The sequence below is a fragment of the Notamacropus eugenii genome, chromosome 2 (genome assembly GCF_028372415.1).
Source record: "Notamacropus eugenii isolate mMacEug1 chromosome 2, mMacEug1.pri_v2, whole genome shotgun sequence".
Classification (NCBI taxonomy): Eukaryota; Metazoa; Chordata; class Mammalia; order Diprotodontia; family Macropodidae; genus Notamacropus; species Notamacropus eugenii.
This window is the reverse complement of record NC_092873.1, coordinates 458765619-458782607: the sequence shown is the minus strand read 5'-3', so window position 1 is coordinate 458782607 and position 16989 is coordinate 458765619. Positions and strand designations below refer to the sequence as shown.

Below are 16989 nucleotides of genomic sequence, written 5' to 3'. Positions count from 1 at the left end.
CTTTTCCCCTTTTCTGACATCTGCACAAAAAAAAATCTATTTAAACTTATGTCTTAAGTTACCAGCTTAACCAAAATACCACCATACTACAATCAGTTAGTCAGTAAATATTTACTGAAGCACTGCTAATGGAAGGCACTGATACCAGGTACTACCAGGACGGGAAAGGTTTGGTATGGCTGCCCTTAAGGACTTGATTTTGAGGAGCAAGGTATAGATTTGACATACAAGAACCAAGAGAAATATAAGGTATATACCAATGACTGATTATAATGGATTCATAAGGACAGACTGTTTACCTTTTATATATGTTATATGTGTGTGTATGTGTGTGTGTGTGTGTGTGTGTGTGTGTATCTAAGATTCTTATTAATAATTAGATAGCTCACAACAAAAATTTGGGTAAACCTGACCTTGAAGTTAATTTAAAAAGTCAAACCATTTAGGAATAGCTAAAAAGAGTAATTATTTTATACAAACGAGGTGCAAGATGAATTGATACAGAGGAATTAGATGGGGGAGGAAGGGTAGCAGTTCTGGTAACCTACTTTCCTGGGGAATGTTCCCTTTTAAGAGGGAACAATATATACATACATATATATGTATATACATATATGTATGAATATAAAAATCTTCTAAATTCAGACGAAATAAAATGGTAAGTGCATAGGGAGAAAGAAGAGAACACGGAAGGGATTTTAGAGGGGAGGGCAAGATAAAAGAGGAGTATATAAGGGTATTTAGATTTACAGGAATGGGAAGATGGGGAGGGATCCTTGGAGGGAGGTTAGGCAAGTAATAGGAAGGCAAGGTAGTGGTTAGAAGTAAAGTAGAGGAGGTGGGAGGGATAGGAAACAAGAGATATGCATAAACATAAAAACAAAGATCAGAAAGAGTATTTTCGGGAAATTATACATCTCTATATGTATATATAGCAATAGAGAAACATCTAAACTTTATGGGGTGAGGGAGGGGAAAAGAGAACAAAGTCAAAAAGCATACAGCAGAGAACAAAAGAAAACTCACAAGGAAGCAAGGAATAGATGGACAGTTCTCAACACAAGGTATTATTCATCATACAGGCTTTCTGGAAATGAAAAACATACATATTTTGCTCTCATGTTCTGCTATGCACATTTCTTTCTTTCTTTGTATTTAAGTTCTGGTACTGAAGTTTATGATGTGTTTTTGTTTCTTTTCTCTGTTCTGTATTTGTGTTTTGGTCCTTGACTCCAAAATAGAAAAAACAATTTTAAAAACTAATATGTTGTAGACATATTTCATATATATGATCAAATCATATTTTCCTTTAGGTGGAAGACACAGGAAGGTATACATGCTTGGCATCTAGTCCTGCAGGAGATGATGACAGAGAATATTTGGTGAGAGTGCATGGTAAGTTTGGTCAGAAGTTCTACAATCATTGTACATCCTCTTTAGGCTACATAGTTGAATATAACTTAATACATGTCATATTGTTAAGTGTAGTCATATTTAAAAATTTTCTTTTCTCTTTACTTGATTGATTCTGATATTCTTCCACCCAACACTTTTCTACATGACAAACATGGGGAGAGGATTTGAACAATCACACTGGAGCCAAGGTGATATGCTCTAGCTTCAGTGCGTAACCTAATGACCAACCCGAAGGATAGATGATCTTGGCTTCAGGTTATGGTGCTGTCTTTGCATCATGAAGTGCTGCCTTTAACAGACATTGATTTCCATATTTAAATTTGAGTATTGATTGAGTTGGTTAGAAAGAATTAAGTAAAATTAGACATGTCATATTAGTAGGAGTAGATATTTTTCAGCATATATTTTTATGAGGAGATATTGATTCTGTTAAAAAAAAACCATATGATACCTAGAGAAAATTAGTAACAGGAGTTTATGTTTAATTAACAAGTCCTTTCAATAATTTGATATGTTCTAAGATGGCTTCTGGTTTGTGTGGAGGTGGAGGTGGGGGGGTGATTTCCACTGACTGAATGGTAGAATTCCCAGGCTAGTAATATTTTTGGAATCAAACAAGAAGTAATGTAATGATTTCTGAGAATAGTTTGGAATCCTTTTAGTGTAGAAGTTCTTAATCTTTTTCTTGTCATAGACCCTATGGATACTATTTCACAATAATGTTTTTAAATGCTTAAAATATAATACATGGGATTACAAAAGAAAACAATTATATTGAAATATAGTTATCAAAATATTTTAAAGAAACAAATTCACAGATTCTAAGTTAAGAACTCTTGATCTAGTGGAAAAAAAAGAATGATGTAAGAATTAGTAGACCTTGGCCTTGTCCTGGTTCTGTCATGAATTGTGGAACCCTGGACAAGTTGTCCCATCTTTATGCTTCAGGTACCTTATCAGGAAAAATGGGGATCATAAAAACCATTCTGCCTCACAAGGCGGCTGACGACTCACCTGAGTTAATATAAATGGAAACGTTCTGAAACTTTAAAAATGTTCTCCAAGCATATAAAGCATTACAAGTGAGAACAAAATGTTTTGTTAAGTTGCCGTATATGCTTTATTTCATATGAGGTTTTTAATGGGTTTGTTGTCATATACAGTACCACCTAATATTGCTGGGACCAGCGATCTTCAGGACATCATTGTGTTACAAAACAGACAAGTTACGCTGGAATGCAAATCTGATGCAGTGCCCCCACCCAAAATTACTTGGCTTAAAAATGGAGAGCAATTACAGGTAAATTTTATATAGGTTAGCTTTATAGACATTTTGTTAAAGAAAATAAAATCAGACTACAAATTGTACTACTGGTCTTACCCTTCCTCTGTAGTGACTGTAACTGGAATGGCTGGTATAGGACCCAACGGGCCTAACTATTTCACTATATGCCACATATCAATGTTCTAGATATCAGAAGGCTTTGTGATACAGGTTTGAATTTGGTCATTCCACTGCAGCCTTCTCTAAAATGATGAAAGCTCTCAGGGTCTCCAAATTTTCATGATACCTGATGGGCCCCTAGATCCCTGGAACTAACCTAACACCGGACTTTTTTGGTTGGCTGCATGCTTTCTTTGACCCAAACATGGATTTGGATCACTCAAAAGAATATCCCAAAAGCCCTTAAAACCAACTTGGCCTCAAAAGAACTGGGATACTAGTCCCTAAAGAAAAAGACATATACCGAATTCTCTAGTGTCTCCATAACACAGTAGTTGGTTGATGTTAAAATTATCCTTGTGACTGTTTAAAGTCTGCTTGCTTCAACAGAATATGATGCTCTTTTGTAGAGTGTTTTGCCTTTGTCTTGTGTTGAATTCTTTGTCTTCTTTTACTTTATTCTTCCCCAGTCCTGTGAACAAACATTGAAATCCTATCAGTGCTATGCTCAAAGATTTACCAGACAGAAAGAAAAGGTGGCAGTTTCATCTAATGAAAAGAATCACAGAAGGGGTTTAGAAGGTCTGGATTCTAATTCCCATTTACCCAATGACTGGATAAGTCACCATAAATAAACCTCTGTATGAAATACATAATATTCATCCTTCTCCTCAGAGTGAATTCGTAAAGTAACATCTATGAGAGGGGGTCACATGCATTTGTGATGCAGTCATGTTTGACGGAATTTTCTTGGCAAGGATACTGGAGGGGTTTGCCATTTCCTTCTCTAGATCATTTTACAGATGAGGAAACTGAGGCAAACAGGGTGAAGTGACATGTCCTTGGTCACACAGCTAGTAAGTGTCTGAGGCCAGATTTGAACTTAGGTCCTTTTGACTCTAGGCCTGGTGCTCCATCCACTGCAGCATCCAGCTGCTCCACAGTCACAGACAGTAGTCTGTGCTTTGCTGATCTCAAAGGCAAGAGGACCTGGGTCCACATCCAACCTCTGACACGTAGTAGCTGTGTAATTATGTGTAATTCACTTAGCCTCTCCATGCCACCAAAACAACTCATCTCTATCAGGAGAAGCAGCTTTAAGTGTCCTGAAATCACAGATCAAAATCACAAGTTTTGTATGTTTCATTTGGGAGAAAGCATTTATAGTGAAGTATTATACGGCCTAACCTTGAGCTTTTTGATGTATTAAAAATTATCATATTTTCTCATTGCATAAATTATCATAACTGCACGTTTCCTTCATTTAATTTAGGCAACTCCACGAATCCGTATCCTATCTGGTGGGCGATACTTACAGATCAACAATGCAGACCTAGGGGATACAGCCAGCTACACCTGTGTTGCAAGTAACATTGCAGGAAAGACTACTAGGGAATTTGTTCTGACTGTAAATGGTAAGAAAAAAGCATTCCCTTGGCACATTTCAAAAATATAACTAAATATTTGCATAATAATTAAAAGTAGAGATTTATTTCAGCATTTTATTTGCTAAATGCTGAATAACATTTTATGGTAAATAACATTTTATAAGCTACATCACTGAAGTTAATTGCTTTGAAGCCAAAGATTATTTTGTATCTATATAATGGTCATATTTCAACTGAGTTAAATGTAATGAAAATCATAAATAGGAGTGTGTGTTGTCTAAGCTGTGACCCAATCTCAAAGAACACTATAAAGAACACTGCCCTTAGGAAATGACATAGAAGTCCTAATGCCTGGTAACACGTTAAAGCAAAGTGAAGAAGGCATGCACCTACCTAATTTTTCATTCATCAGTCCAAACTATTTTTCACCTCACCTACATTGATTGTGACTTGGAATTAGATATTTTTTGGTTAGAGGTAAATCATCTCTGGTAGATAAAATCCAAAGACTAAGATTTGCTAACTTTCAAGAATATTTCAGATTTTCCCCGCAAAATATCACTTAGATGTGTAACCTGTGCAGTTATACCTCTTGGTGAATAACCAACACAACTCAAATCTCTAATGCCCGACATTCAAATTCAGATTTTTGTTCCCAGATGAACTCAATGTGTAATAAAGTGAACTGCACTGAGAGTGGTAAGATTGATCACAGATGTGTTTCTTTAAAAATCCCACTTTCTGTTCTTCATTTAAAGAAAAGCTGTGCCAGTGTCAACATTTTCAAACTATTCTTTTGGCCAAGAAGGAACATGAAATATCATCTTTAATTTACATCAGACCAAATCTGATTTTTATTGAAATTTCTTGCAAGGAACTAGATTTATCACATGATATCAGAGTTTTAAAGTTTCTCCTTTGTATTGGACACAAGGTATCTTGAATAATGTAATCTTTAACTTTTGGAACTATGAATTGATTCTATTTCTGTTAACACAAATCAGTTGCAGGCAAACCTACATATTTAACTCAAAGTTTACCTTGTGCTAACCTTGTCAAGGCCTTAAGTGAAGATGTGTTTCTTGTATTAACTGAACATTTTGTATGCAGTTTCTCCAAGCATAAAAGGCGGTCCTCAGAGTCTTGTTGTTCATTTGAATGAATCAGCTATATTGGAATGCATAGCTGAAGGGGTACCAACCCCAAGGATTACCTGGAGAAAAGATGGAGCTATTTTGACTGGGAACAATGCCAGGTAATATTGAGAGAAATAATTAGTTTTAAATAAGCTAGTCTCAAATTGTGCAAATATTCTTGAGAGGAATGAAATGTACCATGAGACTAGAAGTATGAAATCTTGTCTGGTGCATTATTTTTACTCTACTGTATATTTGGAACAACCACTGTCTGCCTTACTCTAACATATCAATAGTGAAATTAAAGAAGACAACTATATGTGGGACTCAGTATACTTAAGATGGATGGCCAGAGCTTAACAATGCATCTCATGTTTTAGATCCTCAAATATGAGCCCATTTGGTAATTTGTTTTCTTAATTCTATTAAATTATTGTAAATTTACCCAATCTAGAAAAAGGGTCAGGACTAGGAAAAACTTAACTAAACAAACTCTTTAAAGATAAAGGAAATTATGTGAGTCTAACTGAGGAGACTTGGTGCTTATTTTCCTCAGTATGTTATGAAAGAGACAAGCTTTGTTTATGGCCTTTATTTTAGATATTCTGTCTCAGAGAATGGATTCCTTCATATTCACTCAGCACATGTCAGTGACACTGGGAGGTATTTATGCATGGCCACCAATGCTGCTGGAACAGAACGCAAGCGAATTGATTTACAAGTCCATGGTAAATATATATTTGTAAACGCCCAGGAATTGGAAGTAGAGTTGGAAAACTTTAAGGATTGAAGCTAGTTGTTGATATTTTGTGCTGATAGTTTTCATGAAGACCCTGACATTCTGGCTTAAGTACATTACATTTTATAATAAATAATCAAGGGTCTTTCTTTTCCTGCTGTGGTTAGTACCATGAGCCAAGTATGTAAATTTAAAGAACCTTTTTACATGACCAGCTAAAAATATAAGAAAATCTACAAATGAAGTGTTTAAAGTATTTCAGATTTAAAGCTAGTTTGAATACAGGACAGGATATATTCTGTTGGATTTGTTTCTTATTTGGTGACACATTTTTTTAGTCCCTCCATCTGTTGCTCCTGGACCTACCAATATTACTGTTACTGTAAATGTTCAAACCACTCTGGCATGTGAAGCTACTGGAATCCCAAGGCCATCAATAAGTTGGAAGAAGGATGGACAGTTTCTTAATGTGGATCAGAATCAAAATTCCTACAGGTGAGAAGTAGTTCATCCTAAAAACTCATTTTCCCACTTGAGAGTGGGGGAAGGGAAATTAGCAGAAAATGAGAATTTAAATTTTCATTCATGGACAGAAAGTACATGATTTGAGGAAAATCAACTGATAAACACAGTGTTGAAATTTGTTCTTAACATGGAAACTATCGCCCCCAACATAAAATTTGCATTTTTGTTGCCACAGTTCTCCCCAAAGTGTCCAGTGATTTGTCAAATCTAATAGTTTTTTCCTTCAGTCCTTATTCTTCATGACCTCTGCAATGTTTAAAGACGTTGTCCTTCTGTAGACTCTTCTTTCCAGCCCTTCTGCCTTTCAGTTCTCCTCCTCCCTATCTATCCTCCTTTATATCTGGGACTTATGTGCTTTATGGATACCAGGGTTTGCTTGGATGCTTTTCTCTTTTTCCTTTAGTCTTTCTCAAGTATCATTCTTTGCGTATAACCCAAACCCTATATACAATGGTATGTAAATTACTTGGGAAAGCAGTAATTTTGATGTGGTCTTATTTTGTGGCTGCAGTGGTCATGCATGTGTGACTAACACTGATACTAAGCTGGCTCTGAATGTTCAACCTGGACCAGAGGAAACCTGATTGAACTGAGTTCACCACCTTTAGTTATTTCGTCACCTTCAGATAGTTTTCTGTCAGCTGAGGGCGAGATTTCATGCCAAAGTTATGTATGGCATGCTCTCTTTGCATTTCCTTGATTGCCTTTGCTGTATTTTAATTATGTGGTTTTTAAGAGTGTATATTATTCCAAGCAAATATGCAAAAATTATGGTTCTTGCTATGAGTGCTAAGAGTACACTTCAATAACAAAGTTATTGGATTGGATGCCTGGAGTCAGGAAGACCTGAATTCAAACCCAACCTCAGACACTTAGGAGGCAGGTTGTCCAGATTCCCACAGCTAACTGAGGAAGGATATGAGCTTGGGTCTTCCTAACTTCCAGTCCACTGCCCTATCAACAATGTCATGTTGTTCTCCCACATTAATGCTCCCATCTCCCATACCTGGCCTTTGTACTCATTGTCCTCCATGGCTGGAATACTTGCCCTTCTTTCACTCTCTGGAATACTTGTTTTCCTTCAAGACTCAGCTCAACTCTCCACCCTGAGAGACCTTTCCTGCATACCCTATCCCCCCTTCAACCTTGAAGCCTTAGCCTTCAAGGTTGTTTTCTATTTGATACATTCCTATACATGTCATCTCTCCCAATAGAATGTGATCTCCTTGAGAGCAGGGATTATTCCTTTTGTCTTTGCATTGTTTAGCACCTAGCACAGTGCAAGGAACACAACAGGTGCTTAATAAGTACTTGATGATTGATTGAATCTGGAACTTTGTTTGATGTGGGTAGACCCTCCAACCAACACAGATCAGCTCCTTTATATTGAAGTAAATGGTTGTCAATATTTTTTCTTGTAACACGATCTTTCATGTCACCATCATTCTGGCCAAAATGGTCATGAATAAAAGCACGTTTAGCTTTTCTGGTTCTTAAATAACAGTACTTTGTAGTCCATCATTGGATCCATACTCAAAGCTTTTCATTCTTTATAATTTGCAGAGCTTACAGTATACAAGTATGGCATTCAAGAACACTCGGTTACCTTCATGATACCATGAGGTATCAAGATAGGATTTAGTGTTTCATACTGAAAAGAATTCTCTATACAAATTCCTATTCTCCCCATGCTTTTAGTGTCTTTTCTTGTAAAATAAAGGAATAAAAAAGCATTTTTAAACTCTTTTTTGAAGGGAGGAAGGCAAGGCAATTGGGATTAAGTGATTTGCCCAAGATCACACAACTAGCAAGTATCAAGTGTCTAAGCCTGAATTTGAACTCAGGTCCTCCTGATTCCAGGGCCAGTTCTCTATTCACTGCACCACATAGCTGCCCCCTAAAACAAAGCATTTCTAAAGCATTTGCTACGTCTAAGACACTGGGCTAAGTGCTGGGGATATAGTTCTGTGCATACAAATATCATGGAGAGAAAGAAAGTTGTATCAAAAAGATACTTTTAAAGACAGCGTTGTTTCATCTTCAGAATCACTTTCCATAAAAGGAAGAAATAAAAAGTTGCTGAACTAACCCCTTTTGTGTGGCTTAAAATAATGAGCATTTTGTGACTGTTTTTTCCTTCTCCTTTATATGCCTTAAATGTGTAAATCTTGAAAGAAACTAAAACATTGGATTATTAGGTCTATTGATTAATATAAATTAAAATTTGTTTCTCCTAGTATTATCTTTTAATATATTCAAAATAAATTTCCAGACTATTGTATAGAATTTTGAGTTATGCATTTATCTAGTGGCATTAAGACTGACAAAGCAGTTTTCATGCTTTTCCATTTAATGCTTGGAATAGCCCTGTGAGGAAGGTGCTATTATTATTGTCTCTCTTTTACAAATGAGGAGATAGAGCCAGAGAAGTCAGGTGACTTGACCAAAGTCATAGAGCAGAGTCTTAGGCGGGGTTTGAACTCTACGCCTTCTTGACTCCAAATCTAATACTCTACCTCCTCTGCTGCCTAGCTGACCCTGAATAGAGCCTGCATTTTCTCTCAGATGTTTTGTCACTGTGGCAGAACCTAAAACAGACACCACATGCCTAACAATATGTCATGAACCTTATACATTCACAGAGATACTTCAAATCAAAGTTTAATTTAATTAAATCGAAGTTTAATGCCAAGGCATCAGCTAATGGGACTGAATACTCTCCTGTGTTTTGTTACAGAACCAAATGCAAATTCCAAGCAAACATTAAGAAGGATATTCAATCTTCTTAAATACACGTATGCACACATGCACGCACACGTGCGTGCACACACACACACACACACACACACATTACTGATGCTTTTTGCTTTTCTACCAATTATTATTATACAGTACCTGGCACATAGTAGGTATTATATAACCATACCTCCATTCTCTCACATTGAACTTTTACTTGTAACAACAACAAAAACCCAAGCAAAAAAACATCTAATACAGTGATTGTGTCTGAGAAAGCATGCATTAATTTCCAATTCTTTGGCAAGTGAGGGAGGAAGTATGTTTCATTACCAAGATCTTCTCTTGAGATTCTCTTCAGGTTTTTTTCTTTGATTACTCAGATCTCAACATCCTTTGAGGGATCTATTCAAATATTTTAACTTTTGTGCATATTGTTCTCTTGATTTTACTTGAAAGCGAACTTTATTTTAATATTAATCTATTTTTTACAAATTTCTATTATAACTTTCTCTCATTGCTCCATCCCAATTGAAAAAAACTACCTTTGCAACATAGTCCAGCAAAACAAATGCTCTCATTGACCATATCCAAAAATGCATGTTTTATTCTACATTTTTAACCCATCACCTCTCTGGCAGGAGGGAAGTGTTGTAATTCATCTTCAGTTTCCTAGACTCATGGATTATGATTTCATTAATCAGAATTCAAAAGTCTTCAAAAAGTTGTTTTCCTGTATTGTGCTATCATCATGTAAACTGTTCTCCTAATTCTGTTCACTTTCCTGTGCCTTAGATCACAGAGGTCTTCATGGTTTCCTCTTAAATTATCCATTCTGTCATTCCTAGTAGCACAGTAATATTCTATTACATTCACAGAAATTATTTGTTCATCCATTTCCCAAAAGAGGGTATTCCCTTACTTGCCAGTTTGAAGTTACTGCAAAAAAGAACTGCTATAAATATTTTTGTAGGTATTGGTTGTTTTTTTAAGGATTCTACTTAAGACCATATACTAATTATCTTTAGGAATCAAGAAAATTTTCCCGAAACAAAGTACATTTTTACATGATATTTTATACTGGTTCATTCCACTTGAAGAACCATAAAATCATAGCATTATTCTTTGCAATCACTATGAAATCTCTATACCAAAAAACAAACAGGAGAAAGAGGTGAAACTTCAGATACAAAATTCCATTTTTTCATCTTTTCTAGGGTAACAGTTTGAAGTCTGTATGAAGAATGCTTGGAATAATTGACTATTTTATTTAATAACAAAGTTATCTGAGAAGAATCTACATTTTTTTTAACCAATGCCTTATAAAATAAAAACTCTTTTTGAAATTACTAAACAATTCCTTACATCCTGTGTAACTCGGATCTTTAAAACATCTCTCCTAGGCTGTTGTCTTCAGGATCTCTAGTAATCATTTCACCTACTGTGGATGATACTGCATTCTATGAATGCACTGTATCAAATGATGCTGGAGAGGATCAGAGAGCCATGAATCTCATTGTACAAGGTATGACTGTGTCAGAGCAAACATGCAGTGGTACTGTATTATAACTGCCATTACGTCACAGACCTCCAGGGCCTTCTCAGTTCTGCAATTAAGTAGCATGCACTAGAAATGCAATGTTGGATAAAGTGGAACACAGGAATTCCCTAGGAAAGAACTCTATGTTTGACAAGATCCCCTAAGAAAACTAGGAAGCAGTATGGCAGAAAGTAGACTTAGAGCAACACCTTATCTTATATTCCTCAACATGTTCTAGATAGAAACATGAACTTAATATTCAAACCATACCATCAAAATATCAAGACAAGAGCTGATCACATACCTCTCACATCTATAAGCAGATCATGGATTCTTAACCCAACAAAAATAAGAGGCACTTATAAAAATTAAAATAGATAATTTTGGTTGCTAGAAAGCTTCTGCACAGATAAAATTAATGCTTATTTGACAGAAAGGAATGTTGAATGGAAAAAATCTTCATATCAAATCTCTGTGATTAGAGTTTGATATCCAGGACATATAAGCAATTAGTAAACCTATCTGAGACAATTAGCCATGTCTCATTAGATAACTGGTCAAAGAATACAAACAAATATTGTGGTCAAGTAGCATTCACTATAAAGGAAAAAGAAAAGGCTGCATATTAATAATGTTTTAGAAATTTGTAATTTCAAAAATACTTAAAGTATTATTTCTTTTTTTCTTCTATTTTTTAGTTCCACCTTCCATAGCAGATGAGACTACTGATCTGTTGGTAACTAAACTGTCTCCTGTGGTGATGACTTGTACTGCTTCAGGTGTACCATCACCCTCAATTCACTGGTCAAAGAGTGGAATAAGACTCCCTCCCAGGGGAGATGGCTACAGAATTCTTTCTTCAGGTATTCTATCATACAGTAACACAATTTCAGCCAGACTACTGAAGTATTGAAATGCTGGTCTGTAGGTTCTGTGGTTTATGTGAATTGTGATTCCACAACCAGAAGGTATCTTTGTCATAGCATCTTCTTTATTCCATTTTATGTACTTATAGTTTGTTTTTAAATTATAGTTATTTCTATATATTACATGTTCAATAGATTGAATAAAACTTGTATATCCATATTGGTCAGAAGCAGATATAATAGGGCATATAAAAATCTTTATCCTCTTTGTGGTTTCTTCTACATAGAAAGAGATGAGCCATAGTAGGAGCTGACACAATAGGGCCTGGAGAGCCAGGATATCTTTGTTTCTGAATAGATAAATGCTCCTCTAAGTAGAAGGATTAGAAATATTACTAACTAGGTTGCACAGCAAAGTGTTTGGATATAAATGAGATGAGATTTGGATAGTACTGCTAAACAAAGTTGTTATATTGCATCTTGTAGCACTGTATCAGTATACGTCATGTGACCATATCCTTTCTCTCCCCAGGGGCAATTGAAATAACAGCTGCCAAATTAGACCATGCTGGAAGGTATACCTGTGTTGCCAGGAATGCAGCTGGCTCTGCACATCGGCATGTAACCCTTCATGTTCAAGGTAAGAAGGGTCATTTATACAATAGATACCCACTTTTTTTTTAATAATTCTGATCACTCTTGAAACAATATTACTGTCCAGTATAGTAAAACTAGATTTATATTTATCCTGGGAAAAATCATGTCAAATACTTAAAAACATAACTAAAAAGGTACAAAATGATAAATTAAAGAGTGGCCCCAGGGTTTTTATAATTCTATTGTATAATGCAAAGAATACTGGATTTGGAGGCAAAGAACTTGGTAGATTACATAACCTCTCTGGGCCTTAATTTCTCATCTGTAAAAGAAAAGTATTAAACTAAAGAGCTTCTAAAGCCCCATTCAACTTTAAATCTTTGATCCCCTGATCAACTGAAGGTCCTTTTCCTTTTTTGACTTTGAAATCTGGCCCTATTTATCTTCTGTCGCTACTTTTAAAGTAGAAGCTCACTATACTGACAATCCACTGAGCACGCAATATGGTCTTTGTCTTTCTTTAGAACCGCTCAATTGATAATTCTCTAGAACTGTTGAAGTAAGGCATGTCTAATTCCATGTCTCTACTAAATGTTTATTTCAAAGACTTATGTATCATTTGTATCATTTGATTTTTCTTAGAGCCTCCAATCATTCAGTCCCAGCCAAGCAATCTAGAAGTCATTCTGAACAACCCAGTTTTACTGCCATGTGAAGCAACAGGGACACCCAGTCCTGTCATTACTTGGCAAAAAGAAGGCATTAACATCATCACCTCAGGTACCAATCAGTATTTGATACATATGTAATCAATCTTTTGTAATTAAGAAGTTATTCTGGGTTTTTTTAATTAAAAAGGATTCTAAATCTTTGTTTTTCAAAAATTTTATGTAGGAGAAAGTTATACAGTTCTTCCTAATGGTGGTTTACAGATCACCAAGGCTGTTATTGATGATGCTGGTACTTATATGTGTGTGGCTCAGAATCCAGCTGGTACAGCCCTTAGCAAAATCAAGTTAAAAGTCCAAGGTATGTTGTTGGGTTATTCTTATGTTATTTAGATTTGATTTTTTATCAAACATAATTAAAATTATGTCATTCTTTTCCTCAAGGAGTTCAAAATGCAATATAAAGCATTTCATTTTTTTCTTACATCATTTTATAAAGTAGGGAAGAAGCAGTTGATATCCCCATTGTATATGTTAGAAACTGGAAAAATCACATTATCTTTGGAATACACTTGAGCCTTTACAGTTAGTACAAGGTAATCATTGTGTCCATCTCCATTAAAGTACACAGTATATACTGAAGTGTTTTTGCAATTTTAGTATAGAAGACATTTTAATTTATTATTTTTTAAAATTTTTCTTTCAAAATTTTCTTGGACAGTTATCTGACCTGTCATCCTAACTTTTTAATGAAATCAAGCATTTCCAAGTAAAGCCATTTACAAGGCGCCAGATCATGCAGGTAATTCACACAATTCAGTGAAGTTTTGTTTGGTTGTTTTTTTAAAAGCCAAACTGTTGCATTTCAGACAAAATAATCATTTGATTGACTAGATTTAATTAAGATACTTAAAAAGTTTCCTAACCTTGCTGTTTTTCCTCTTCCCTTTGTATTATGGCAATCTCGAAGAAAGCTGAAGCTTTAAGTTACTAGGATTTCTTAGTTTTATAGATATGTGACTTTAAAATGAAATTATTTTTGCATTGTATAGGCACAACCTTACTTCAAGGAGATCTTCATGTTGAAATCAACTTTTTAGGGTACAAAGTAAAACTAGGAATGGATCCTGAACTACATAATTCGTATTTGCTTTTTGTATCTTCAGGGCTTAACACAGTGCCTCACTCATAATATATTCTTGCTGACTGACTGATTTTAGTATAATTCTTCTGATGAATTTCCCAGGTGTTATAGGTCTCATTTGCCTAGTAATTATAAATCAAATTTTCTTGAATAGTTCTTTTGGTTTCTTATCACTCTTGAATAATTATTAATGAAGGGAAAATTATTTGACAAAAATAACAACTCATTTGGGTTTTATGGAAAAGGAAGTAATATATAAACATTTTTCTGATTTTCATTAATATACTTATTCATGTTTTGAAGTTTTACATGCAGTTTAAACAAATTTACCAGTCAACACAGCAAAGATAACCAGAGCTGACTTTTTGCCTGGGACATTCTGTATAGATACATGCTCAAATACTGTGATTAGAAAGCACAAATTGGAGTTCATAATTTAAAATTTCTAACTAGGTAATTTGTAGGGAGTTAATTGTGAGTATTCAGCTTTCCTATAATAGTATTATAAAATACTTTAAGGAAAGTTCAAACTTCACAGGAAACACCACCATTTTCAGCTTAGTTCTCTAATCATACAGTTTTCCATTATTCACTTATTAAATGTTTAGAAAATATTTAATGTAGTATAGTAAAAGGCACTACACAGGCATTATAGGGGTTATAAAGATGCCCCTACCCTTCAGAAGTTTACAGTCAAGTTAGGAAAATTAGACATATGCAAAAATAACTGTAATAGAGGGAAACATATAGTACGTCAGTTGTTTGGGTGTTACCCAGTAAGTGCTCTGGAAATTCATATGGGGGAAGATTACTTCTGACAGGGGTGACCAGGAGAGGAGTTCCATCATGGAGGAGGTAGAATTTGATTTGATTATTGAAAGATAGCTAGATGAAGCCCACAGGGAAGAGAGAAAGACAGAACAAAGCTGGATAGGATATTATTGTAAGGAAAAGTATTTGGAAGAGATGGAAAGTTTTCTTTTCTTCAAAACTCCAAGGAGTTTATTTTTTGTACCCTGTGTAAATGAAAGGGAAAATTCAGACTTGATACAGATGTTATAGTTAATATTTTTACCAGGCTACCACATGAAATTTGTAAATCATCATTAGTATATGTACATATGCTATAGTGGGCAGCTAGGTGTTGCAGTGGATAGAGCACCCAGAGCAGGAGTCAGGAGGACCTGAGTTCAAATCTCACCTCAGACACTTGACACTCACTAACCATGTGACCTTGGGCAAGTCACTTAACCCCAATTGCCTCATCCTGGGTCATCTGCAGTCATGCTGATGAATATCTGGTCACTGGATTCAGATATTCATCTGCAGTCATGCTGATGAATATCTGGTCACTGGATTCAGATGGCTCTGGAGGAGAAGTGAGGCTGGTGACCTTGCACAGCCCTCCCTCACTCAAAGTCAAGTGTAAGTCATGTCATCATTTCTCTGATGGCATGGCCTTCTTTGGCAATGAAGGATGAACACACATATGCTATTCACTGAGTTAATACATTATGGAGTATATATTTATAATCTTTTCTTTAAAAAGCTTAATGGAACTTTCTTGCTGTTCTCAAGTAAGCCAATTTTAATGTTGGAACAAAATAGCAATAGCTCACATTTATATGACAGTTTAAAGTTTGCAAAAACTTTACAAATTGTCTCATTTTATTTGCTCAAATAAAATGAATCTGTAAATAAAATACAAAATGTGTACATATCACATTTTGTTTAAAAATGAGGTTTAACTGTATAAGTATCTTTTAGTTCCTCCAGTCATTCATTCCCACCCAAAGGAATATGTCGTTTCTGTGGATAAGCCTGTCACTCTGCTGTGTGAGGCAGAGGGCTACCCACCTCCTGACATCACTTGGCATAAAGATGGGCATGAAGTGACAGAGTCAGTTCGCCAGCGAATCCTCAGCTCTGGGGCTTTACAAATTGCGTTTGCTCAGCCTGACGACACAGGGCAGTACACATGCATGGCAGCAAATGTGGCAGGATCCCATAGCTCCAGCACCAGCCTCACTGTCCATGGTAAGTTGTACTAAAATGATATTGCCTTAGGCAAGTCAATTTCCATGGCATAGAGAGAGAAAATCATTAAGATCAAGAAAAGTAGAAGGCAAACTGTGGACAGGGAAGGGTGGGTACAATTTTTGTGTATCAACTTGTTCTTCAGAGTTACCAAATCTTTCTAAGTTTGTGAGAGAAAGACTTGAGTTCTGAAGATCTCTGATTTTTTTTTCAGTTTCCCTGCCTGCTGATTTTCAGCAAACCTCTCCTACCCCCAATTCCTTGTGAAAGGAAATAAATTCTAGAGTTTACCATGCATATGCACATAAGAGATAAAGAGATGAATTAATTTCAGTGGAATAATATAGCAGTTTACCAAATATTTCTTATACATCTTTGGCAAGTTTCTTGGACACCCTGGGAGAATTCATACCCCAGGCTGGGATCCCCTGACTTGGTTGTTAAAATAGATGTGATACTCTCAGTCACTTTCCAAATTATGTTTTTATAAGTTGCCTTTGGGAGTCAGCTAGTTTAGAGTGCCAAACCGAGAGTCCAGAATATCTGAGTTCAGATCTGTCCTTAAACACTCACTAGCTGTGTGACTCTGAGCAAGTCATTTAACCATGTTTGTCTTAGTTCCTCATCAGTTAAAAGCTGGAGAAAAAAAAATGGCGAACCATTCCAGTATCTCTGCCAAGAAAACCCTACCAATTTCAAGGTTTTTCAGAAAGTGCCAAAGGTTGTTCACATTTAATCTAATTCCTTTAGAAG

General features: G+C 35.5%; 1 protein-coding gene and 1 long non-coding RNA gene across 4 annotated transcripts in view; one reads left to right on the top strand and one right to left on the bottom strand.

The window, feature by feature from the left end:
- LOC140529609 (uncharacterized) overlaps positions 1-16989 on the bottom strand; it is a 196585-nt gene that overhangs the window by 9632 nt on the left and 169964 nt on the right. The window contains exon 3 of the long non-coding RNA XR_011975612.1: positions 3165-3332. This is a non-coding gene — a long non-coding RNA (uncharacterized lncRNA). The remainder of the gene's footprint in view (positions 1-3164; positions 3333-16989) is intronic.
- Positions 1-16989, top strand: part of HMCN1 (hemicentin 1) — a 487951-nt gene that overhangs the window by 393967 nt on the left and 76995 nt on the right. For all 3 annotated transcript variants that reach the window (XM_072648379.1, XM_072648380.1, XM_072648381.1), the window contains exons 70-81: positions 1314-1395; positions 2580-2716; positions 4134-4275; positions 5359-5503; positions 5985-6112; positions 6462-6618; positions 10788-10909; positions 11623-11787; positions 12323-12430; positions 13030-13167; positions 13282-13416; positions 15967-16236. In XM_072648379.1, the coding sequence (XP_072504480.1) occupies positions 1314-1395; positions 2580-2716; positions 4134-4275; positions 5359-5503; positions 5985-6112; positions 6462-6618; positions 10788-10909; positions 11623-11787; positions 12323-12430; positions 13030-13167; positions 13282-13416; positions 15967-16236 (1729 nt within the window). The remainder of the gene's footprint in view (positions 1-1313; positions 1396-2579; positions 2717-4133; positions 4276-5358; positions 5504-5984; positions 6113-6461; positions 6619-10787; positions 10910-11622; positions 11788-12322; positions 12431-13029; positions 13168-13281; positions 13417-15966; positions 16237-16989) is intronic.